We start from the raw sequence: 26,342 nt of genomic DNA, 5'->3' as shown, positions 1-26,342 counted from the left end.
TTTACATTGCGCCATAACTTTCTGTGGAAGATGATTTTAGTCAATTCACCCCGTAAGATATAACGTGTGTAACTATGAGTTAAATCATAGTTACACATATATATAAAACCAATTCTATAAAAATAAGTTTAATTTTCACCAGCATAAATGGTTTCTAAGCCTGAATAATGTATTTAACGAGTAATTTACAAATTTCACACTTGAGTTGAAAATCTTATTTGTACATGTTATATTTATAAATGTTTTCATTAATTTAATAATAGTTATTACTCCATTAACTTTTGTTAAAAAATTATTCGTCAAAATCATAAAAAATTATATCCATCAAATCTCAAAACTATTTTTCTTGTGAACAAAAGTTTAGGTTATGAAGGTATGCCCAAAGCCTTAGTACATACAAAATATTTTCAATCATGAGAAGATATGGATTTATTTAAATGTTAAATTAATTTTTTTACTACACATCAAAATATCACATAGTTACATTACATATAGGGTTTATTATCTATCATTTAATATAATCACAAAAAATTTCCTACACACTTAACACAATATTTTATGGGACCCGCAGCAAAAAAAAAAAAAAAAAACTTCGGCACATAAAACAAATCATCTCAATAACGTGAGAGAATCACTTCTCCTACGAATAACTCAGTATAAAAACCTTACATATAATATAGTTTCTGGTTTCTTCTAAAATATAACGAAACCATTGTAAAGAGGAAAGCTCAGAGCAAATAGCAAAACAAGGTGAGGATGGCGCTATGGATGGAAAATGGTTCTGAGCCCTTGACCGAAAAAGAGAAGGCAGACCTTGAAGCCATTACTGCACTCAAAGAATCTGCAGCCATTGAACTTAAGGTATATTACTATGGTTTGTGAAATATTAAAAAAAAAAACATTATTTTTGTCTCTTTTGGTTTTGATTTCAGTTCATCCTTCAAATTCAATTTTATCTTTTAGGAAAAGGGTAACCAATATGTGAAGATGGGTAAGAAGCATTACTCTGATGCCATTGATTGCTACACAAGAGCAATCAATCAGAAAGCATTGAGTGACTCTGAAAACTCTATTCTTTTTGCAAATAGAGCTCATGTGAATTTGCTGCTAGGAAATCATAGACGTGCTCTCACTGATTCTCTGGAGGCACTCAAGTTGTGCCCCTCTAATATAAAGGTGCTTACTTTATGTGTGTTGGGGATTTTTGTTTGCTTCTTGTAATTCATTGGTTTGATGTGTCAAAGTAATGGCAACTATGATTAGGCAATTTATAGAGCTGCCAAAGCATCTCTTGCACTAAATTTGTTGGCTGAAGCACAAGACCATTGCCAAAAGGGTCTTCAGTTGGACCCCAATAATGAGGAATTGAAGAAGCTTGAGAAGCAGGTTGGTATGAAGATATCAGAGAATGAGAAGCATGAAGCTGAAGTCTCTAAGGTTGTTGCAGAGACAAAGGTATAAACTTTGAACTGTTTTATTATGTGTTTGATGTCTGTTTTATTATATGGAGGCTCATGTCTTTTGAACAAAAACTATTTAGGAACTTGTGTCTGCAATAGAACATAGAGGCTTGAAGATTGGAAAGGCAATGTATCGAGAACTTGCTGGATTAAGGAAACCTGTGTTAGACAAAAGTAATATCCTTCATTGGCCTGTTCTTCTTCTGTATGCGGAGGTTATGTCCAGTGACTTCATTGAGGATTTTTGTGAGACTGACATGTTTTCAGTTCACCTTGATATGATATCCTTTTTCTCTGAAATGGTTTGTATGCATTATATATAAATGAGTTTCATGTGTTTGAACGTGTTACACCCTTAGCGCTATCAAACATGTTTGCAGAAGACCAGCCGCTCCCATGGGATGTTGAAAACAATTACAAACGCGAATATATTGAAGTATACTATGAGGTAAGGCCTCAACGATTTTTTTTTTATTGCTTTCTTGAAATGTCATTATATATATGTTTTTTTTGTTGAAAAACATGTAATGTTGAACTTCTCATGGAGCAAGGCCATACCATTAATATCCTCCATTTGTAAATAGTTCTTTTGCAGTTTCTCTTACTTGTTGATGAGGCGTACGGTGTACCAACTACCAAGATTTATCTTGTGCCAGTTATTGGATATTTTTGGTAGACGAAGACATTGTAATCATTTATATAAATGCTCAAAGTTTGTGTTGTGGATCTAAATCAAACCAAATGTTGCTTCAGTATGCACATAATGATGCTCAAAATTTACCAACCATTTTGATTGCTGATCAAAATTGAATGAGAAAAATGGAAATGAAAATAAAACCAGCTTCAGATACCGCACAAGTGGATATTTGTAGTTGTCATAAGCTGTATCTTTCAATTGGTTTTGACTCTTACAGAGTAGCTATCCCCACATGTATTTCCACTTGCCTTTTCTTTTATGAACATTTTTTTTTTTTTGTATTTCTTTTATAAACATTTTAGGTTTTACTAACTTGGACTGCTATGATGATATTTATAATATCAATTTTTGGCAGCGTAGTTCATATTGACATATTTTTATCAAATGTTTGACACTTTATACTTAATGCATTTGTTTTTTTCTCACCACTTAGTCCTTGTTTTGTCAGGCTGATTCTGGACATTGTATATTTAAGGAAAAACTTCTTCATTGTCTATTAGAGGGAACTGCAGCTTCTCACAGAGAAGGCGTTGGTGATGAAGAGAAAGATGCAATTGAGGGTTTTAAGCCAAACATGGGTATGTTACTTTTGATGTTCTTTTCTTCCTCCTTTGCAATTGATGTCTAGTTTTTGTATGGCTACATTGCCCTGCTTTAGTGGTTTATAATGTGCAAAAAGTAGTATAACTTTTGTGGTAAGGATATAAACAATTTATGGTGAAACATTCTTTATGATTTATGATTAAAACTTTTCCATCCTGTCTAAATTATTGGCTCCTTATGATTAATCTTCAGGGTTTGTTTGGATAATAAAAATAAGTAGTTCATAACTGGTATTGTAAATCTATATTTGATTTTGAATAGTTTAATATCATATTGTTTGGTAAATCTTGGTGAATCTCTTTTTAAACCTCAGATAAATTAAAGAGAAAGAAAGGGCATCTATGAAGAAATCTTTAATTCATATAAAAACTAGTTAATTTTTGGTTTTTGACTAGGGTATCCCCCACAGGTATAATTGTGAGGATAATCCCGGGCTGGAGGTGATAGTATAGTTTTGAGGCTAGGTAAAATTCTCCCCAAGTGGTGACTCCAAGGTTCAAACCCCTAACATTGAGGTTAAGGTTCACATAGGGTCATAGTCCACTTCCACTTTTAGGTCTTAATAGCCAACCATATTACTTGGGCTGAAGTTATATACTTGGATTGGTATAGATAATTCTTGAATGATATCTCAAATCATATTGATATAAAGTAATTAGTACTCATTTCCATTAATAGCAGTTAGTCTGAGAAGTGATGGGGTGCGCCTATGAAGTGATGTATGTTGAAATGTCGTCTCTTATCTTAAAGAAAATTATATAAAGTTTTGAATTAAGAGGAAGGCTATACTTACAATCTATTTTTGTTTACAACCTTTTACAACCATAATCTTAACCGTTGATTTCCGTCAATCAACGGTTATTATTTTCGCAAATTAAATTTATTAATTAATTATTAATTCGTAATAAATGATAACCGTTGAATGGCGGAAATCAACTGTTAAGATTATGGTTGTAAAAGGTTATAAATAAAAATAGGTTGTAAGTATAACCTTTCTAATATCAGTTCTTGTACACGTACCATACATATGGTTTACACTTTACATGTACTCCTTTTCCTTGCTAGTGGTTTATATGAAAATATGTCATTGCAGAGAGACACATTCCCGTTACATGCTTGTAACCCTTAATATGAGTTCATGTGAATTCAACCATGTAGGTTTCTCCTTTCTAGATATGGGATCATGTAAATGAGAACCAATCCCTTATATCGGTGTCAATTAATCCTGTTATATCATATATGTGTGTTTCTGTGTATACTTTCCTAAGGAATAATGACTTCTAATCTGAAGGTTTTTTCTCTCCTTGTCTATAAGCCTTTGATCATGTGTGGATCATGCTATAGCTTGGATGTGCTATTCTCATACACTGTTAGTACACCCTTTGAACTTGCCTTTGTTTGGAGTTTTGACTATTTTAAGAGGTGCTGCTTCCAATTCAGCATAAACCAGAACTGGTGCCATTACATACCATTGAAATCTCATGTCAGTTGAGATCCTGTAGTCATATTTTCACATGTTTTATTGTTTTTTTCTCTTAAAGAAAAAGGTGGGTGGGGGGGGGGGGGGGGGGGATTGGCCATGGTCTCTCTGTGCTTGTTATGTTAAAACTTATATCATGTGATATTCTATGTCCATCAGGCTCCCCTAAATGGATCAGAGTAAATGAAAGGAGATCACTTCATGATGTTCTGAAAGAGCCTAATTGCATCATCCCTGGGATCCCAGGTGAAATGTGGTTCATGAAATGTCATTTCTTTTGCAATTCTGTTCAGAATTTATCTGACTATGATGTATTTGCAGTCTTCTATGTTGTTTCTAAGCGATCCAGCTTTTATAGCAAGTTCAAAGCTGGAAAGTGGGTTCCTCCTAGTATATGAAGGCAGCAACAGGCATGTTTTGCAATCACTAGATTCAAGTCCCAACCTGGATGTCTTGAAGATTGCTGATGTAGTCATCAGCAGATAGTGTCCAGTTCTTCCAACTTTTTGGACTCATTTTAAACCGAGAGTTACCTGCTAATTACATTTGTTTGATGAGTCAAGATTTCAGTCTGTCCTAGTGTCCCAATGATAGTCCTAGGACACAGGAACCTCACTTGAATATGTCTTATTATTTTCTCCTGTAACTTAGTTAACAAAGATGTATAATTTGATAGCTGTAGTTTAATATACTTCTATCATTTATATAGTTCTAGGTGCATAAAAGTTTTCATTCTGCAGAATGTCCTATTTTCTTTATCACTGAGAGTCTGTGACATACCCTTGCAAGGGAATAATTTGCCCATTCTAGTTTCCAATTACTTTCTTTGTAGATCAATCCCTTGTCTTAATCATCAGTAAAATAGTCCTTTTTTATAGTCCTTGTTATGATTCTACAGGGATTAAATTAAAAAAATAAATTAATTATAGGGACCAAAGAATTCCAAGTATCATCTCTTGAAACCAGTGCATAACAAGTAGTGGTTTGTATTTGATTAATTATTTGGTTGTTAATTTATGATAAGAATTCAGCCTATAAGTGCAGTAGGTCAATCACTTAATTGATTATGGTAATTAATTGTTAATTAACTATAATGTTATTTATTAATTAACAATGTCATTAGAAATCTACTCAATTTAGGTGCACTACTTTCATATAAATATTTCTTTTTCTTTTTCTTTCTTAATTTGTGTAGTTTATGATTTCTATTTATAATTAGAAACTTCTACATCTTTCTCTTTTATTTAGGTGTGCTCGAGAAGTACTCGGTTGTTTGCTCTTATTTCTAGAGATAAATAAAGAAATTAAAAAAATAAATTATTTTTTTAAAATTTTTGTTCACGGGTCTCTAGAAGAGAAAAATAAACCGATTTTATTAGATGTAATTTTTAACTATTTCTATTCTTCACATAGAAAATAGAGAAAAAAAAATATTTTTAGAAATGTTATTCACATCCTTATTCACTTAGGAATAATATATAATATATTAAAGATAAGATATTATGCCTTTTTTTTGATATTTACTTTATCTACTTTTTTTTTTTTCATAACATTAGATAATAATACTAGCATACTTTCATCATTTCTCTCTTATCAAATAGTTAAAATCTACACACATTAGATTATAGCCTTAAAGATTTTTACCCGTTCTCTCTCCTCCATATGTTAAGAAATTACAAGCACTCATCGGTCAGGATTGGGAGGTAACGTTTTCTCATATTCCAAGAGAAGCTAATTCCTGTGCTGATTGGTTAGCCAAGTCTGCTCTTCACAAAGATACTGGATTCTGGAGTCATAGAGTTATACCGTTTCACCTTGCTCAGTTATTTGATCACGATCTTCAGGGAATCTCCTCTTGTAGGGATATAGACCCTGGATAGTTATTTTTTGTTTCTGGTTGTTAGTTAGTTTTTGTTTGGGGCTTCGTCCCTTAATGTTATGAAAAAAAAAAAAAAAAATTACATTCTAAACGGTGTGCAAAGAAGATAATAAAATGCATATGAAAAAAATGATAGATATAATATTTTATCCCTAATATGTTTATATCCGTTTACTTATTTAATGCCATATTTCTTTCCTTTTACTTGTTTAATGCAAGATTTCTTTCCTTTACATATATTTAATGCAAGATTCATACAAGTTAAAAAATAATCTTTTCATTGAGTAATAAATCAATTTAATTATATTAAAAATATTTTCCTTGGTCAATTTGATTATACCGTTAACAACTTAACATTTCAAAAACATTGTTTAATGCAAGATTCATATAAGTTAAAAAATAATCTTCATTGAGTAATAAATCAATTTAATTATATTAAAAATATTTTCCTTGGTCAATTTGATCATGCATTCATACCGTTAACAACTTAACATTTCAAAAACATTCTCATTTTTATTTAGGTTTTAAGAGGATATATATATATGGTAGTGTGCACCAGGCTTATGCAGTGGAAGCCTAACCTACCCTAACTCCGAAGTGTACTACGTTTGTAGGCTTTGATTTGAAACTCCAAAATGGCTGCGCTAACCTGCTCCGTCGGTGACCTCCAGTCTCTTCTTGGCAATGTCAATGGCAGTGCCGCTGCTGAATACATATGTGAACATTTTGATGCTATTTCAAACAAGTTTGTTGACACCACCAATGCTGTGGACAAAACCTACCTTCTCTTCTCTGCGTACATGGTCTTTGCCATGCAACTTGGCTTTGCCATGCTATGTGCTGGTTCTGTACGTGCCAAGAACACCATGAACATCATGTTAACCAATGTCCTTGATGCTGCAACTGGTGGTATCTTTTACTATCTCTTTGGTTTTGCCTTGGCTTTTGGCACCCCATCAAATGGTTTCATAGGGACACACTTCTTTGGCCTTGAGAAGTTCCCTTCTAAGGATTTTGACTATGCTTTCTTTCTTTTTCAATGGGCTTTTGCCATTGCAGCTGCTGGTATCACCAGTGGTTCCATTGCTGAGAGGACACAGTTTGTTGCATATTTGATATACTCTTCCTTCTTGACTGGTTTGGTTTACCCTGTTGTTTCTCATTGGTTCTGGTCTGGTGATGGTTTTGGAAGCCCTGCAAGGTCTAAAGATTTGTTATTTGGAACTGGGGTCATTGATTTTGCTGGTTCAGGTGTGGTGCACTTGGTTGGTGCAGTTGCTGGCTTCTGGGGTGCTTTCATTGAAGGACCTCGTATTGGAAGGTTTGATCATGAGGGAAGACCTGTGGCAATGAGAGGACATAGTGGTACTTTGGTTGTTTTGGGAACGTTCTTGTTGTGGTTTGGTTGGTATGGATTCAACCCTGGTTCGTTTCTTAACATCTTGAAGGTGTATGGTGAGAGTGGTTCTTACTATGGGCAATGGAGTGCTGTTGGGAGGACTGCAGTGACCACAACTCTTGCTGGATGCTCAGCAGCATTGACAACCCTCTTTGGAAAACGTTTACAAACTGGGCATTGGAATGTCACAGATGTTTGCAATGGTTTGCTTGGTGGGTTTGCTGCAATCACTGCAGGGTGTTCTGTGGTGGATCCATGGGCAGCAATTATATGTGGGTTTGTGGCTGCTTGGGTTCTCATTGGATGTAATGTGTTAGCTGAGAAATTCAAGTATGATGATCCATTGGAGGCTGTGCAACTTCATGGTGGTTGTGGCTCTTGGGGGATAATCTTCACTGCATTGTTTGCTAATAAGCAGTATGTGAATGAGGTCTATGGAGGGTTACCTGATAGGCCACATGGGTTGTTCATGGGAGGAGGTGGAAAGCTTTTGGCTGCTCATCTTATTCAGATTTTGGTGATCATAGCTTGGGTGAGTGTTACCATGGGAACCTTGTTCTTTTTGTTGCACAAATTGAATCTACTGAGGATCTCAGCTGATGAGGAGATGGCTGGATTGGATTTAACCAGCCATGGTGGATTGGCATATGTGTATCATCATGAAGAGCTTGAGCTGGCCCAGAAACGTGCATTTGGAGAAACAAAGACAGATTCTTCTGCTGTTTGATTTGTTTGTTTATGTTATGTACATATTATAGGTGGGCTACTTTGCTTATGTTTTCCTGACTTGAATTTCGGTTTAGTTGCTTTCTTTATTGTTTGATATGAAGTTTGAATAATCAATTACTATTCTCAGCAGAAACTAGACTATGGTATTTTATTTCATGGCTTGTCATAAAAAATCAAGCAGGAAAAGTTTAGATTAATCATTGTCTTCACTCTGAGAATGCCATTTCATGGTTTCCAGTCTTCAATAGACGTGAGTCCGGGTATAAAATCCTGTTCTGATAACACACCTAATGTGAATATGGCATCGTTGCTTTCAGATAATTTTAATATTATCCTTTTCCTTCTATATATATAATAGAGAGAATATAGCTTCAAAGAATTTGCCATTAGGAATGAAAATACAGTGATACTGATAGGTTGAGAAAATGAAAATACAATTAATCAAGTTGATGTTTCGATTAACTTAATTAAAATATCCCTATCTATATTATTATATTGATTAAAACAGCTGGGGTGGTGTCTACAATGAGCATTGACATTTGAGTCATAACTGAAAATAATGTTCCTATATGCATTGCAATTTGCAAAGGCTTTCTGCTCACAAGTTCGCAAGAGATTTGGGAATCTAATGTTCATATTATTATTATAAAGCCATGATCTTCCGAATTATAGCCACTCCTGATTGATTTTATTTCAATCACCACAAGAGGGAAAAGAAAAAGAAGGGTGACACTTCTATCCCACGCAAAACTTTCAAAGCCACCACCGACACATGCATAGCAAGCACACAACGGAGACAGCCTCCTTCATGCATAAGGTCAAATGCCTTGTTGATATCCGCAAGAGTCAAATTGTGGGTAATGTACTCATCAACCTTGATTTCCTGCAAAATGAGTAAAGCAGACAACATAGTACTCATAGCTAACCATGCATTACCACTTTCCAACAATATTGAGAAAAACCTTTACCTTCTTCAAGTACTTGTCTACAAGCCAAGGCACTTGTGACCTACTCTTGAAGCCACCAAAAGCTGTTCCTTTCCAGACACGTCCAGTCACCAACTGAAAAGGTTGAGTTGATATTTCCTGTCCTGATGCTGCAACACCTACTATAACTGATGTCCCCCAACCCTGCAAATTTTCAACAAGAATATATATATATATATATATTTTCAAGTTTAAAAGACCCATAATGTAATTAATATATAAGCAATTGAGGTAGCAATGAGGTAGCAGCAGCATTCACCTTATGGCAGCATTCCAAAGCAGCCCTCATCACTGAGACATTTCCAATGCACTCAAAACTATAATCAACTCCACCATCTGTGAGATCAACTATGACCTGCTGAATTGGTTTCTCGTGTTCTTTTGGATTAATAAACTCAGTGACTCCAAAGTTCTTTGCTGCAAAGTAAAATAAGACAAGGAAATAGAATATTGAATAAAACCAAAGCTGAGAGCAAACAATAGCACATGAGTAGACAGTATTCTTATACTATAAGCCTATAGCAGTCACCACAGAAGAAAAACAATTAAGGAATAAGTCAATAAAATTATAAATACAAATAAAAAAAGGAAAAGAAATTAAGATCATATTATTGCCATACTATTCCGCTTGTAAATGAAATTCTTTAAAAATGAAATTATCTTCTTCCTTTATTAGGTGGCTTTGCAAAAAATTTGATTATTGTACGGTCAGACACTAGATGATAGTCAATAAAAGAATCTGGAAAAGTGTAAGTTAAACATAATAGAGATACTAGACACCAGATCACTCCACAGCTTTAAAGAATAAAGACATAATGTAAAAATTATGTCAACCAAGCTCCTCTTTCAAACTTATTGCTATCAACATCTATGCCAATAATCCGTGATGCACCAGCAGCTTTTGCTCCCTCTGCAACCTGTCAAGTGCAAATTATGAGTCATAATAGAAGCCTCGAGACCAAGCAAAAATACAAAAATACAAAAATCTACTACTGTCTTTTTAGAAACTCACAGCAAGCCCAACAGTTCCAAGGCCAAAAACAGCTACAATTGACCCTGGTTCCACCTTTGCAGTGTTCCAGACAGCTCCAAGTCCTAAAACGTTACTTAAAATAATAACTGAATTTGGCCTAAAATATTGAAAAGAAATAACTGTAATAAAGCAAACAAGCACACAGTTTCAATATCCACCAATCTTGTCCACCAGAGTGCTTACATTGAGAAAGAAAGAAAGAAAGAAAGAAGAGTAAGAAATAAAAATCAATACCACATACAATACTGAAATCTTTTTCATTAATAAATAAACAAGTTAAAAACTGGGCGAGATAAATAAGACAAAAAACATTGTTTTAGGAACTTAAACAAAATCGATACATGGCTTATATTAGTTTTCACTTCTTGTTACATAAGGGCGTTAAAAAAATTAGCAACCCCTCCTCTTTAATTTTCTGTTCAACCAAGGTAGGACAGAGTAACCTGCATCAACTGAAACTTCTAACATTCAGCTCAGTAATCTATCCCCCTACATTTTCATTATACCCTCCATCACATAAAACATTTAAATACATCCAAAGTCCAGTGTTAGAATTAAGTGGAGATGGAGTAAGCTTTTCGTAGCACAGTATTGTCAAAGGTACTCATGGGATTATTCTAGCTAGCAACTTGAATTTTGTCAGCCTGATAGGGAACAGAAAGTTTAACCAGCTATATTTGTATGGAAAGAAGTTTCTTATGACCACATTATGCATCTCCACGGGCAAATGGAACATCATTGCCCACTCATTTCATGAATTCATTAGACTATGAACACTAACAAATGATGCATAGAAATGATAAGCTACTTTCTGTATAAATTGCAAGATCTCAATACAATTTTTTCATATGACAAAAGGACAAAACTCACCAGTTGGAACACCACATCCAAGAAGACAAACTTTCTCCAAAGGAGCTTTTGAATCAATCTTAGCTACACTAACATCATGAACAACAGTATATTGACTAAACGTGGAGGTTCCCATAAAATGATAGATGGACTTCCCATTTATAGAGAAACGACTCTTGAGATCGCTCAGCATGACCCCAACTCCAGTGGCTGAACGAACTTTGCCACAAAGATTGGTTTTGCCGGATTTGCAAAACTTGCACTCTCCACATTCAGCCTGGTAACATGGGATGACATGATCTCCAGGCTGAACATCATTAACACCTTCTCCAACACTTTCTACAATCCTGTACCAAAACATAAACTCCTATCAACAATCAATCATGCCAATGTACATGTTTTCATCATCTAGCTTAGAAAAGTATTCTATTGTTTTGTTCTCCATATATATACCCAGCAGCCTCATGACCAAGTATACATGGGAAGAGACCTTCTGGATCCTGCAAATTCAATTTATGATAAATTCATATGAGAAAGACCTTCATACATCAAACATACTATAAATTCCCAGCAGTGCAAATTCAAGAAGAAGAAAAAATCTTTTTTTTTTTCTTTTCTAAATTGTCCACCATGCATTACACCCATAAACACCAAACACTAGGGTGTTAAAACAGGTTATCAGATGCGGGTTGACCCACGACACGACACGAAAATTTCATATTCGGGTCGATCCGGAAAAAAATTGGTGTCATGTTCGTATTAAAAAAAATGACCAGCAAAAATTTCATGTCATGTCCTTGTTATGTCAACAAGAATTCGACCCATATTCTTTTAATCTTTTTTTTTTTTGGTCCCATTTTTTTAATTTTGTTTTGTCAATTAACATTTTAACTCATAATTTGCATGTCAAAGTGTTGTGTAATATATATGTAAAAAATTCGTATAGTGTTCATATTGATAGTGTTGAAGATTCTAACACGAATAAAAAAAATTAACGTCGTATTGCTTGTATTTGTGTCGTGTCAAATTTATCTTCGTGTCTACCAGTTTTCACATCTCTAACAAACACCAATTAAAAAATAAAAAAACTTCGATGAAATCAAAACATGGGTACCTACCTTGCCACTCCAAGTATAAGCATCGGTGTGACAGAGAGCAGTGTAGAGAATTTGGATTCGGACCTCCCCAGCCTGCGGCGGAGCCACCTGAACATCCTCGATGGTCAATGACTTATTGGGTTCCCATGCCACCGCGGCTTCACAATGGAAATGGTTTCAGTGATTCAGATGTAATAATAACAGAGAATGCATGTGCAAACTGAATCGTGAATATAACAAGAAAAGAAGAGAACCTTTGCAGGTAATAACTTGTCCTTGAGTTGCCATGGCTAGATGAAATGGAATGTTACACCAACAGCACAACAACAAAACAGTCAAACACAAACCAAGAGGATTTGAGATTCAACGAGGTACGAGGTAGTGAGTTAGTGATACACGTCGACACAAACACAGTAATAAAAATGGAAAAAAACGTTTGTTATTTTAAAGAATTATAATTTTATGTCATTTTATATCCCAATCTTATTAATTAATTATTAATTCACAATAAAACTTAATAAATTTTAACTCTTGATTGACAGAAATCAATGGTTAAGATATAAAATAACACAAGTTATATTCTTCAAAAATACAAATATTTTTCTCAATAAAAATTTGGAAAAAGTTCATAATCACCGGTTGGTTTACTTTTTTATCAATTTTTTTTCTTATTAATTATCCCTTATAATTTTTTTATTAAATATAATTAAATTATTTTATCCATTTTACTTGCATAAAAAATTATTAATTAATCTGATATAAAAATTTTGGGCACAAGCAACAAATTTATTTCTTTTGTTAATATAAAAATCAAAAAAATTGTTTTTCACAATAGGCCAGAAAATTTATTTCTTGCTTTTTAATATAACAAAGGGGCAGAGCCCAAAGGAAAGAAACTACATCAAAATAGCTTCAGAGTCCAGAAGCAGTCTCAGCTCATAAGGAGCTTCACACAAAAGGATGAAATCCTCTAAGTGCAGAAGAAGTTAGATTAGCAAGGATATATGCACAACCATTGTTGTCCATTTTGACATGCGTGAATATGACATTCCAATCCTTGTTACTCCAGCTTCTAATGCTATCCACAAGATGAGAGATTCCATAATTGTTTGTGCTGCCATTGATAGCTTGGATGGCTATTAAGCAGTCATTTTCAACTATTAGTTGAGACACTCTTTTAGCCCTATCAACCCTGATTCCCATGAAGATAGCCCAAAGGTCATCTATTAACGGGGAGCAAATTCCAACCTTTTATAAGAATCTAGAGTTCCATTTACCTACCTCATCTTTGAAAAGACCCCCACACGCAGCCAACTCAGTACTGGGTTTCACAGAAGCATCTACATTAAGCTTCATCCAACCTGGAGGGGGAGCAGTCCAAGACGCTCTATGGGAAGCACGAGATTGACTCTGAACAAGCCTACGATTAAGACCACTGGTGATGATATTTCTAACAAACTTGGAGATAAAGATGATGGGCTAATCCGGTCTAGAAAAATGAGGGTCATGGGCTTTATTGTTTCTCCACTTCCAAAGATGCCAGATGGTGGAAGCAAAAATATCCTTCCAATTCAAAAGTTGTTGATTAGGCCACCCCTGGTTGAGATTCTTTTGGAACCAATCTTTAATCGGCAAGCTGAAGAAGTCCCCTGGGGAGAGCCTAGGAACCAAGCCTCCCAGATTGGGGCTGCCTTTCTACAATCCTTAAGCTCATGAGAGATGTTTTCTACCTCGGTGGAGCACAGATGGCAGAAAGGGGAGCCACTCCACTTAGCTGATGGTTATTTTATCCTTTAACGTCTGTCTCAAAAGTTATCAAATTATGTGTATGTCATGAATTAAGAGATACTTATACAATAAAAGTTTAACGAAAGTAGAAGCTTATCAGAAGTAAAAAAAACTATGATAAAAAGGATTCTTTAAAACTTTTAAAAATCAATGTGCTGTCAAAATCATTTTTGCAACAAGTTTCCATATATTAATCAAGTGTGTAAACTTATTTGACATCAAATTATAATGGGACAAACACCTTTTACAAGGTTTAACTATTTTACCACATGGTAGCTAATGCCTTGAGAGTGATATTTTCTCTGTTTGGCAATGGTTTGCTCTGATGAGTACCTCCTAAAGCAACACCAAAAGAGACATGTTCTTGGAAAATTTCAGGCTTTTTCATATTGCAATTAATGGTTTTCTGTTAGGTTTAGTATGCTCTTTTCACTTAAGCCCAATAGCTTTAGTGAGAGTGAGCCCAAAGTCCAATGTTAACCCATGAAGCTTAGGGTTAGTTTTGGATTGGGCAGAGTATATAAACTCTCTTTTCTCTCAAGTGCCTCAGAGGGTTACAGACATCAGAAACACACCTAAGAGGCAGACGTTCATCATTTGAACGGTTGCCCACACGACCACCTGATCCCCCTTGAGTCATAGCCTGGAAGATCAACCGTAGAGCGGAATTGCGACCGTTCGTGGTGCGTTGCTGCAGATCGTGAGGCTTGAGGAGGAGAACAGAACGTGAGAAATTGTCACGCTCGCTGCTTCATCTCAGGTAATCAAAGCGGTGTTCTTCATTCCTCATCGCATCGGTACGACGCGCTTTCGCGTTTCTGATGATATACCTTCATTTTCATCATTTTCACTTTCTCTCTTCGAGAAGGTATTCAAATTACTCTTGACAATCTCATACCATTGAGTTTTTCCATCAAAAGAACTTGCATGCAGTGCAGAGAAGAGATGGATGGTCTTGAGTCGATTTCTTTTGACGACATGGTAGCTAATGCCTTGAGAGTGATATTTTTTTTGTTTGGCAATGGTTTGCTCTGATGAGTACCTCTTAAAGCAAGATCAAAAGAAACATGTTCTAGGCAAAGTTCAGGCTTTTTTAGATTGTAATTGCGTTTGGTTGAGGAGAAATTTTTTGAATACTAGGGAAATGTAATTACTAGAGAAATGGTTGGAAAGTGAGTTTGGTAGAAAAATATAAAAAAAGTTGTTTGGTTGACCGAAATATTACCAGGAAAATTTATTTAAATTTGCAAAATCTATGTTCCGGAGAAACTTCGCACCTATTTTTTCACTTCCCCAGTTATCTCAAAATACCATATCTCAAGTGGTATTCTGTAACAATGAATTTTATCCAAAAATCAACACAAAAGTCATTTCCCCATCTATCCTATTTGCCTAGTATTTTTTGAAAAAACCTGAACCAAACGTGGTATTTTCCAATATCCACTTACACTTTCCCATCAATCCCAAAATAAACCTTCAACCAAACACTACCTTAATGGTTTTCGTCATTTTCACTTTCTCTCTTTGAGCAATCAAAAGAACCTGCATAAATGACAAACACTTTTCCCATATATATGTGGAATGATCTATTTATAAACTTTTTTTACAAATTACAAACTTTGTTGCATGAATATTCCCCTATATATATGGGTTTAATGTTTGTCACTTTAAATGACATAAGTTATGTCATTTTAGGAGAGAGAGAGACACAAAAAATGAAAATCATGGCAGAGAAAGTGGGTATTTTTTGATTTAAATTTTAAATAAAAAATTATTTTGTGTCTATCTTTCTCTTAAAATGACATAACTTTATGTCATTTAAAATGACAAATACTTTTCCCTATATATATGGGTAAAATGTGTGTTATTTTAAAGATGCAAAGTTGTGTCATTTCAAGAGAGAAAAAGAGATAGATAAAGCATGAGAGAGAGTTGACAAAAAAAATAAAGATATGGGTCCCACCTCTTTGTGAGAGTGAAATGATATAAGTTGTGTCATTTAAAAGAATAAACATTTTTCCATATATATATATAGGGGAAGTTTATACTTACAACCTATTTTCCTTTACAACCTCTTACCACCAATATCTTAACCGTTGATTTTCGTCAATCTACGGTTAAAATTTTCGCAAATAAAATTTATTAATTAATTATTAATTTACAATAAATCTTAACCGTTGATTGACAGAAATCAACAGTTAAGATATGATTGTAAGAGATTGTAAAGAAAAATAAGTTGTAAGTATAACCTCCTATATACATACATACATACATACACACACATATATATATATATAGAAATAATTATCTCATGTTGTATGAGATAATTATCATTGAGATCTACTATTTTTTTTCTTTTTTTTTAAATAGTGGACTTCATTATCTTATCTTTATTACATGAGATAATTATATGATCCAACAGGAGATAAAGAGATCTATACAATGGGATTAAAAGTTTTTTTTTCTTTTGGAAAAAAAAATATTTCTAACATTCTTTGATGGTGAGACAAATTGCCTAACATTAATGCTGAAGGTGACTGCTGTAATATCCAGAATCTGATCCCTTGGACCACCCTATCCCTCGTCTAGCTATGCTCATCAAGCAGTGGCTGGAGGCTTTTTGACCTATGTAGTTTACAATTTTAAATTTTGACCTGAATAAGCCTTTGGTCAAACTATTGTCCAAAGTAATGCATTTATGTCAGTCGCCGGAATAAGACATGGTAGTATGTATACTGTTTATGAAAACGTTCCAAAGCCAGCCATGTCACTGTCTGTTGTACATTACACGTCAGAGTAAGGAACACGTCCCTGAACCAGACGCGTACTATACTTCCCATAAAAACGCCAGGGAAGCTAATGTGTAGAACTTGCCAAAACAACTAAAGAAACGGTACCCATAAGGACGTGTTCAGTGCATGTCAGAGGAACTGAGTATCCATGTACCTGACGTGTTGAGCCTAGTTCTACTCAATCAGATTCAGACGACCACTTTATTGTTCTCATTATTCTCCTTTGTTTTTTTTTCCTGTGTGTTGTTTGTTTTTGCGTTTTTTTATGTTGGAGGAGTGAAAATTATATAAATATCGAATAATATAAATATCAAATAATGCAAATATTGTGTTATTAATATTTAAGGTCACTAAACTAATTTTTTAATATACCTAATAAAACACCTTTCCAAAAATTAATATGATTAACAAAATTGTACAAAACTGGATACCAAAAAATAAAAAAAAATGTAGAAAAGTGATCTGAATAAAACACAATTTTATTAATACAAATAGGACATTAATATAATTTGTAGGTTTTCTGTAATGTTAACCCAATGTCGATATATATGACAAATTATTTGTTTCTATTATTTCATGTTAATTTTTTTGAAAAAAACTACTCTTATATTACATGTGATAACTTTCTCTCCTACACACCCTTCGATAACTGTGTCACCTTTTTCTTTTCTTTTATTTTTTATTTTTCAGATAGTGGAGCTCACAAATTTATCTTTATGACATGAGATAACTTATCTCCTTTGACATGAGATTAATAAAACTCTAATTTTTTTAATGTGTAGTAAATCTGCACTCAACAATTAGTTTTATAAAATGTTAATTTTTTTGGGCTACCCTATGTTAACCAAATAAAATAATTATAATTATTAAAATTGCTTTATAGTGTTACGAATAAAATTATTTGATATTATTTTAAGGCCACTAACCTAAACTTAATTCTTGAAATTGAAAAATTAATTCTTCAAATTACTTTATAATTTTTGAATATAACATTCAAAACCTAATTGCGTCTGACCTAAACTTAATTCTTCAAATTGAAAAATTAATAAATAATTCCATTTATTAACTTCTTATTTGTTAAAAAGTAACCAAACTATCATTCACGTTATTTATATTTGGCTTTTTGACCATTTGCCCCTTATTAATTAATTAATAACTATTTTGTCCCTTACTCAAAATTATCTATCAATCAGCCTCTCTTTAATCGATTAACTTGAAGATTTAATCGATTAAATGGTCAAAACCAAGTTCGCTACCCAATGTAGCAAACTCCATACTCTTTTTTTTTAACTTGGTACTTGTTATCCACTAGAAATGTGACACATCAGCAAAACGAGTTCGCTACATCGGGTAGCGAACTTGCTCCCGTGATAGATTGGAAAATAACACTGTTTGCATGACATTTAGATAAAAAACTTGGTGAAGAGTGACATTTTGGTCGGTGTTCCTGATATTATTTAATTGGAAAAAAATTATTTGGTTTCTAAATTTTAATGTGGCATCTGGTGAGTTCTGGATTCATGGATTAGCCACTTTGCTGAAAGAAGAGAAAGTTTGGCAATATCAAGAGACCAATAGTTGGACAAAACAAGTGTTTACTGTTGATTGGAGTCATGCAATGTTGATATGAAGCTGTCAGGTTGTTTAAACTAGCTTGCATTAATGTCATTGCTTGCATTGATAAAAGTATTGTTGAAATATTGCAACTGAATGAGCTAAGCTTACAAGGCTTTGAGATGTTTTGCTTATGCTGAAAGCTTAGCAACAAGCTTTCTATAAAATACTAAGAATTTTGTTAAATATGACATATATATAATAACATAATTATATATTTATAAGTGCAGTGATACAATAGTATGATAATACAAATCACATAGAAATAATGCCTTCAAGATATCGATCGTTGCATTGTGGGTTCTGCTTTTAATTTAGCATTATTTTTTTTTTTTTGGTATCCTATTTAGCATTGAACTTCGCCCATGTGTGCTTGCATGCATGGCCTGTCCCAAGCCAGGATAAAGGAGGAGGGTTGGTGTCAGGTGTTGCGAACCGGCCGTAAAAAACAGCTATATTTTTATGTGATGAACCTATATGATTTTTCGTTGGGACGTACCCTTCATAGCGACGCGTTGCATCGGGCTCCGGGTGTAGCGAAAAATGGGCTAAGGTCCTTGCCACAAGGCAAGGCGCTGCATCGGGCCCGGGGTGTAGTGAAAAATGGGCTAGGGTCCTTGCCCCAAGGCAAGGCGCCAGGTCTTCACCCGGATTTGGTGAGAAGTATGCCAGGGTCCAAACACGCAGATGAGCGAGCGTGGCGGGCAAACACAGCCCAGGGGTTAAGGATGAGATTGGGAAGCTGGAACATAGGAACCTTAACGGGTAAATTGAGGGAGTTGACAGATGTTTTTGCTAGCAGGAAAGTGAATATTGTTTGTTTGCAAGAAACTAAGTAGGCTGGAGAAAAGGCTAAGGAAGTGGATGGAACTGGTTTCAAGTTATGGTACACAGGTACTAACAAGAGTCGAAATGGTGTTGGAATTATGATCGATAAAAGTTTCAGAGATAAAGTTGTGGACGTCAAAAGGAAAGGCGACAGGATTATTCTGGTTAAGCTTGTTGTGGGTGATTTAATCCTGAATATCCTCAGTGTGTATGCACCCCAAGTTGGATTGCAACCAACTGATAAAAGCCAATTTTGAGAAGACTTGGAGGAGGTTTTGAGGGGAATACCTCGAGAGGAGAAGATTTTCTTAGAAGGAAATCTAAATGGTCATGTTGGTAAAAGCAATGGAGGTTTTGATAGAATCCATGGAGGTTTTGGCTATGGGACAAGAAACGAGACTGGAGAAGATATCTTGAATGTTGCACTAGCCTACGATTTGATGTTAGTGAACACCTTTTTTCGAAAAAGGGAGTCACACCTAATCACTTATCATAGTGGCCAAAATCGTAGTCAGATTGATTTCTTTCTGGCTAGAAGAGAAGATATAACTTCTTGTATCGACTGTCAGGTCTACCCTGGAGAGTGTGTCGCTACGCAACATAAGCTGGTAGTCTTGGATGTTCGGTTCAACAAAGTACTTACATTGAAGAAGAGGGCTCATAACCCGAGGATAAGGTGGTGGAAGCTTAAGGAGGGAAAAGAGAGAGAGTTTAATGAAAGAATGTTGCACGAAGGACCTTGGGAGTTTGATGGAGGAGTAAATCCAATATGGAATGAGATGGCTAAGTATATTCAAAATTTGGGAAGGAGGGTGTTGGGAGAAAGCAAAGGAAATGGATTTCATACACAGGAAACATGGTGGTGGAATGGAGAGGTGCAAGAGACAATTAAACATAAGAAGGAGTGCTTTAGATCTTTGCATAAAAGTCCTAGTGAAGAGAACTTGCAAAAGTTTAGATTGGCGAGAAAAAATGCAAAGAAAGCTGTGTGAGAATCTAGAGGCGAGGTTTTCGATGAGTTGTATAAAAATCTTGGGAGCAATGATGGTGAAAGAGGTATTTATAAACTTGCAAAGATAAGGGATAAGAAAAGTAAAGACCTCACCTAAGTTAGATGCATCAAGGATGAAAATCAAAAACTTCTGGTGAGAGATGAAGATGTAAATGAAAGATGGTTGAACTACTTCAACAAGCTGTTTAATGGGGATGGAGATACAAGCGAGGTGGACTTGGAGGACGCGTATGATGATATGAATAGAAGATTTGTTCGCAGAATTAATACACATGAAGTTAAGGAGGCTTTAAAGAGGATGAAGACTAATAAAATCTTGGGGTCTGATGGTGTCCCTATTGAAGTGTGGAGAGGCCTGGGGGGTGTGGCAATAAAATGGTTGACCAATCTTTTCAATAAGATTCTTCAGACAAATAAGATGCCTGATGCATGGAGGAAAAGTATGATTGTGCCTATCTACAAAAACAAGGGAGACATACAGAATTGTTCAAACTATAGAGGCATTAAGCTAATGAGCCGTACTATGAAGTTGTGGGAGAGGGTTATTGAACATCGCTTGAGGAGAGATACCAAGGTTTATGTAAATCAATTTGGATTTATGCCAGGAAGATGTACCATGGAAGCCATTTTCTTGATGCGACAACTAATGGAAAGATACTGAGAAAAGAAGAAGGACTTGCATTTGGTGTTCATAGACCTTGAGAAGGCATACGATAGGGTTCCAAGGAAAGTTTTATGGTGGGTTCTGGAGAAGAAAAAGGTTTCATCAAAGTATGTAAAGGCAATCAAGGATATGTATGTTGGGGCTACTACATGTGTAAAAGCTTGTAACGGAACATCAAGTTATTTTCCTATCACGGTAGGTGTACACCAAGGGTCGGCTCTAAGTCCTTATCTCTTTGCCTTAGTTATGGATGAACTAAAAAAAAATATTCAAGAGGAAGTGCCACGGTGTATGCTTTTTGCAGACGATATTGTGCTTATTGATGAGAGCAAGGAGGGTGTTAATAGAAAACTTGAATTGTGGAGAAGCACATTGGAATCCAAAGGATTCACATTAAGTCGAAGCAAGACTGAGTATCTGAAGTGTGAGTTTTCTCCAGTACGAGATGGGGACCAAGAGACCGTGCATTTAAGTGGTCAAGAGGTACCCAAAAAAGATGCTTTTAAATACTTGGGCTCCATTTTACAAAAAGGTGGAGAGATTGATGAGGATGTAAATCACAGAATCAGAGCAGGGTGGATGAAATGGCGTAGTGCATCTGGGTTTTTGTGTGACTGCAAAATCCCTCTTAAGTTAAAAGGAAAATTCTATAAAACGGCAGTAAGACCGGCAATGCTATATGGCGCGGAATGCTGGCCAACACATATGCAACATGAGCATAAGATGGGAGTAGCAGAGATGAGGATGTTAAGGTGGATGTGCGGTTACACAAGGTTGGATAACATAAGAAATGAAGATATTCGACGAAAGGTCGAAGTGGTACCAGTAGCCGAGAAGATGAAAGAACATAGATTGAGGTGGTTTGGGCACGTGATGAGAAGGCCCCTGGATGCTCCTGTAAAAACAGAAGTTTGTTACCAAGAGCTCAACACAAAAAGAGGCAGAGGTAGGCTGAAGCTTACTTGGGGGAAGGTAGTAAAACAAGATTTAATGGAGTGTGATATTGATTGGCGGACGATATGTCTTAGAACGGAATGGAGAAAAGCTATAAATATTGTGGAGGATTAGACCCGTTGTTATTCCTATGTTCCAGATGGTCCTTTTTTAGTTCTTTTCCCCTTCATCTCCCCCACTTCTCCTTGTCCCTTTCTTTTTTACTTTTATATATATATATATATATATATATATATATATATATATATATATTTATTGTATTTTTATTTTATTTTCAACTGTTTTGTATCTTTTATGTGGGTTCGTCTACCATCGACTCCAATTAATTTGGAATAAATGTGATATTAATCTTGATCCTATTTAGCATTGCTTTTAATATGTAGTTCAAGTGGTATAAGCTGCATATAAGCTGCAGTAACTATATTTAATATTGATGGATATATGGTAGCACAAGATTCGAGAAGATGGTATGGCATGGGATATATGACTATGGGGATCTAGCAAAATAAAATTCTTCTCTTTCAATTTCATGTATTTTATTTACGGAAATATTACAACATTCCCTTTATTTATTTACTTCGCAAGTAAAGAAAATGAGTTTTGTCCCGGTTCTCAATTATTTTTTTTAAAAATAACAAGTACTTTCAGTAAAAATAAAAAAATAAAAAAATTGATACGAATTCTTATGAGTGAATAGTGATGATGCTACTTTACGAAAGGAAAAAGTTGGGTAGGAATAGTTAAGATTGGCAACCATCATTATTCATTAATGCCACTAACCAACATCCAACAACTCTCTACCAGCAACTCTAACTCTATAAAGAGACGATACCTTCAACACATTCTTCAGCGAAATCGGTGCCGGAAAGCACGCGCCACGCGCCGTTTTCGTTTGCGGCAACTCTTCCACCCTGAGCAACTCGTTAGCGGCAAAGAAGACGCTGCCAACAACTTCACTCGTGGTCATTATACCACGTAGATTCAATCGCGCAAAGGTTACAGATCAATTATCAACAAAGCTTGGTACCTTTCTTTTCCCATTCTTTTTCCAGTTTGTATTTCACCTTCATCTTTTGTTTTTTCCTTGCAGAGAATCTCCTTGAACTGTCGACGAATGATACAATTACAAGCAATTAGGTAATGTCCCTCTCATTCTCTGCCTCTTTGTAAAAATATCATCTCTGTTTCTTAGAATTAGGTTGTTTTGTTCATATATCATCACAGTGCGCTAAAAGCCCCATAGATAAAAAAAAAAAAAAAACGTTTTGATTTGTGTAGCTGCATGGTAGTTTACTAGTTTCTTCGTGCTGCTTAGCTTTCGTGGGGTTTTCCAGAATAGTTTTCTTTTCTGATTTGTGATTGTATTTCGTTTTTTAATATTATCTTGTGTAACCCAACCCCAACACCTTTCTCCTTTGTTATTCTTAGCAACATCCATCTCTTCTCTGCACTGCATGCAGTTTCCTGTGTCAAACCACTGCCCCTAACCTATAGTCTCAGTGGTTGGAAGTCGCAGAGGACATGGTTTCTTGTTAGTATTTTTTATCGCTTTACTTGTTAAAATTTTATTTTTTTTTACCTTTGCTTTTTTGAAGTTTAGTTTTACGTGTAAGTAAATTAATTAGTTTAATGAAAAAAAAAAGGTAATTAGTTGAAGGGAAAAATAATATTTTGGAAAGAACAAAAAAAAAAAAGTTTTACTTATAAAATGTATTAACGGTTTTTTGAGAATTTAATTTTGAATACTAAAAAATATATATGTTTTTTTGGGGTTATTAGTAAAACTAGAGAGAAAAAAGAAGAAGACCGATGCAATGTTCCTAATGTATTTGAAGCATTAAATTGAAAATTTAGATAAAAAAAAAAGGACCCATTTTGAAATTTAGAGTGAGCCTCAATAGAAGCCTGGCAGGTGTAGGTCCATTTGAAAAAAGGACTCATTGCTCGGGCCTCAAAACTTTTTATTTAAATCTTTTCGCTTCCATCAGTTCTTCAAGCTTACACAGTTCAACTTTTCACCCTTCCCCTTCCAATTAGTTGAAAATAATCATTATTCTTTTTAGCATACATGGCTGAGCAGCATTTGTTTCCTGTATATAGCTGGCATTCTCCTAATAGAGATATGATAGTTGGCATCCGTGTCCTGGGTGGCTGTAGCCGTGGAAGAGGCATAACCCGAAGTAATAATATCACGGATCTGAAGATTTTAATTGGCAGTGGATGTCGATAGTAACAAAGCGAATATCATGCGACTACTGAAAAAATGTCAACCAAGAACTTTTGTACCGTGACGGAATGGTCATATATATTTCCAACAAAATTGCTGTTCTTGCAGGGAAAATTTTGCTCTTCAACTTTTAAAAAATGCTGCACTAACGGATCACGTTGATGCCAAGTACATGTATTGCATGCTGTTGATGGTTAGTGAAGATAAGGAGCAACGAAGATCAGCATTGGTACAACGTTGTAAAGAGAGTGGAAATGTAGAAGTTTCTTACCGTGAAGGGATGGTTCAGTTCTTCAGTTCAGCGATGCCAAACTTGGGCTTTGAGAAATTGAAGAAGGCAGCCATGGACGGTCATCGTGAAGCCAAATACGTCTACTCCATGCTTCTGATATGCCGTGAAAATGAAGAAGAAAGAAAGGAGGGATTCCAACACTTCTACTCCTTGAGAAGGTCGACCTCTGTTACAAGGTGCAGAAAGAGAGTGAAATTATTCAGCCTAAGTATCTGGAAGAATAATCCTCTTCTTCCAAATCAAAACCCACCTTTATGCCCTCTCAACACTTGTGCTTCCAAGCTCCGGAACCCGTTTGAGGATGAAGCCGATGGGATTTTGTGTGAATATTGTCACGGAAATCGTGAGGTGGGTGAATTTTATAAGATCTTTTAGAGTTTGTTTAGTTATGTTTCTCTTTTAGAGCGAACAAAAGAACCCACTTGTCACTTGATGTAATTATCAAAATAGATTTAATATTTTATTTCTGTCTTTAATATCATATTATTTAGCTATTTGTTTAGCTTATATGGTTGAGCAGCATTTGTTTCCTGTATATAGCTGGCATTCTCCTAATGGAGATCTGTTAGTTGGCATTCGTGTCCTGGGTGGCTGTGGCCGTGGAAGAGGTATATCCAGAAGTAATAACATCATGGATCTGAAGATTTTAATTGGCAGTAGATGTCGATATTAACAAATCGAATATCATGCGACTACTGAATTTGAAGGTGGTGAATAAAGATTGTTGGTTCCCCAGAATACAGAGAAGCTTTTGAATGAATATTATATTTTTGTTCATTCAGATTTTTCTTCTCTCTTTGTGTGTTTTTCTCCGTTCAAAATTGGAAGTGCTTCTACTGACATTTGATCACCTACCAAACGACCATGCAAAAATTAAGGCCTCTCTTCAGAGGAGGCCTCGTTTGGATATACCCATAAAGTCAGACTGCCCTGACGTCAAGACACGGATTGTCGACAGACGCCCGAAAATCCGTGGATATATCCATACTTCTTACTTTTTTGAACCCATACCAAAAAAGTAAGAGGTATGGGTATATTCACGAATTTTGGGTCGTCTGTCAACAATCCGTGTCTTGATGTCGTGCACTTTGCAGAAGTAATCTGACGGTATGGGTATATACACGAGACGTGGCCACCCTGAAAAGAGGCCTTAATTTTTGCATGGTCGTTTGCTAGGTGATCAAAGGTAAGTGGAAACACTTCAAATAAATAAATAATTGCAGTTAAATCATTACCAATACATCTCAAGTCGTAGATCTCAAATTATACAAAATTTGTTGTTTATTTTTTTTTGTCAATCAAATTATAATCATATTTGTTTTATTTATACTTCAATTTGATCGTAATTTATTATATTTTAAATTACTTATATTGAGCTACTAGGGTCAAATTATGTGTTCAATTCTTACTATTGTATAAAAAAAATTACTTATATTTTGAACATGTGAGTTATACTTAATAGGCTATAATTCTGATTGACCCAAACTTCTTAAATTTGGCCCGGATAAACTATAATTGCATCAAATATATAATAGCAAAAGTGAAAAAACAAATACATTTGCAACAATACAATATACATTGAAGTATCATATGCAAATTGGTCAAATGCATGAGTTTTTTAAGATGGGTAGAGAAGTTTGAACTATATACTGCACATGTAAGTTCGGTATGTACATCAAATTTTATAATTCGCCAAAGATCACATATATAATTAAAGGCGATCGCTTAATTAAAGTCTAAATATTCCAATTTATAATTTAAGAAGCCGTTCCATGTGGTCTCGTGTGTTTCTTCGAATAGTCCACGTTCCAACGGGATAAATATCAATTATTAAACAAGAGAGCAAAAAAAAAAAAACAAAATCAAACATCATGAACATGAGGCCAATGCTGAGAGTGAATGAGAAAGAGAAAGGTGTTTTTGTCAGCTCGTAAAAAATAAATTGCCTTTCATTAAATA

General features: G+C 34.9%; 4 protein-coding genes across 6 annotated transcripts; 3 read left to right on the top strand and 1 right to left on the bottom strand.

Moving 5' to 3' along the window:
* The first annotated feature begins 707 nt into the window (after window positions 1–707).
* LOC133311553 (uncharacterized) lies at window positions 708–5,102 on the top strand. Of its 2 annotated transcripts, none has more exons than XM_061512608.1 (8): window positions 708–861; window positions 964–1,176; window positions 1,264–1,455; window positions 1,541–1,741; window positions 1,831–1,908; window positions 2,606–2,717; window positions 4,400–4,486; window positions 4,562–5,102. In XM_061512608.1, exons 1-8 carry the CDS (start codon window positions 757–759, stop codon window positions 4,636–4,638), a joined length of 1,065 nt encoding a protein of 354 aa, XP_061368592.1. In that variant the 5' UTR covers window positions 708–756; the 3' UTR covers window positions 4,639–5,102. The 2 variants fall into 2 exon arrangements, with proteins under 2 accessions (XP_061368592.1, XP_061368591.1); XM_061512607.1 differs by having other exon boundaries at window positions 2,606–2,735.
* A 1,652-nt stretch (window positions 5,103–6,754) lies between these two features.
* LOC133311547 (ammonium transporter 1 member 4-like) lies at window positions 6,755–8,245 on the top strand. The gene has a single exon (XM_061512596.1). It carries the CDS (start codon window positions 6,755–6,757, stop codon window positions 8,243–8,245), a length of 1,491 nt encoding a protein of 496 aa, XP_061368580.1.
* Window positions 8,246–8,727: 482 nt separating this feature from the next.
* Window positions 8,728–14,004, bottom strand: LOC133311567 (alcohol dehydrogenase class-3). 2 transcript variants are annotated; one of them, XM_061512624.1, is made up of 10 exons: window positions 13,494–14,004; window positions 12,467–12,502; window positions 12,234–12,370; window positions 11,569–11,615; window positions 11,137–11,462; window positions 10,246–10,328; window positions 10,077–10,150; window positions 9,493–9,652; window positions 9,216–9,377; window positions 8,728–9,130 (listed from the first exon to the last, which is right to left on the bottom strand). In XM_061512624.1, exons 2-10 carry the CDS (start codon window positions 12,498–12,500, stop codon window positions 8,945–8,947), a joined length of 1,209 nt encoding a protein of 402 aa, XP_061368608.1. In that variant the 5' UTR covers window positions 12,501–12,502; window positions 13,494–14,004; the 3' UTR covers window positions 8,728–8,944. The 2 variants fall into 2 exon arrangements, with proteins under 2 accessions (XP_061368608.1, XP_061368609.1); XM_061512625.1 differs by lacking the exon at window positions 13,494–14,004 and having other exon boundaries at window positions 9,493–9,653; window positions 10,078–10,150; window positions 12,467–12,693.
* An 8,721-nt stretch (window positions 14,005–22,725) lies between these two features.
* Window positions 22,726–25,230, top strand: LOC133311570 (uncharacterized). The gene is made up of 4 exons (XM_061512629.1): window positions 22,726–22,859; window positions 22,955–23,001; window positions 24,200–24,731; window positions 24,924–25,230. Exons 2-4 carry the CDS (start codon window positions 22,979–22,981, stop codon window positions 24,936–24,938), a joined length of 570 nt encoding a protein of 189 aa, XP_061368613.1. The 5' UTR covers window positions 22,726–22,859; window positions 22,955–22,978; the 3' UTR covers window positions 24,939–25,230.
* The last annotated feature ends 1,112 nt before the right edge of the window (window positions 25,231–26,342 follow it).

The sequence above is a fragment of the Gastrolobium bilobum genome, unplaced genomic scaffold (genome assembly GCF_033153095.1).
Source record: "Gastrolobium bilobum isolate Gb01-03AN ecotype WA unplaced genomic scaffold, APGP_CSIRO_Gbil_v1 utg15846, whole genome shotgun sequence".
Classification (NCBI taxonomy): Eukaryota; Viridiplantae; Streptophyta; class Magnoliopsida; order Fabales; family Fabaceae; genus Gastrolobium; species Gastrolobium bilobum.
This window is presented reverse-complemented; position numbering and strand designations above follow the sequence as displayed.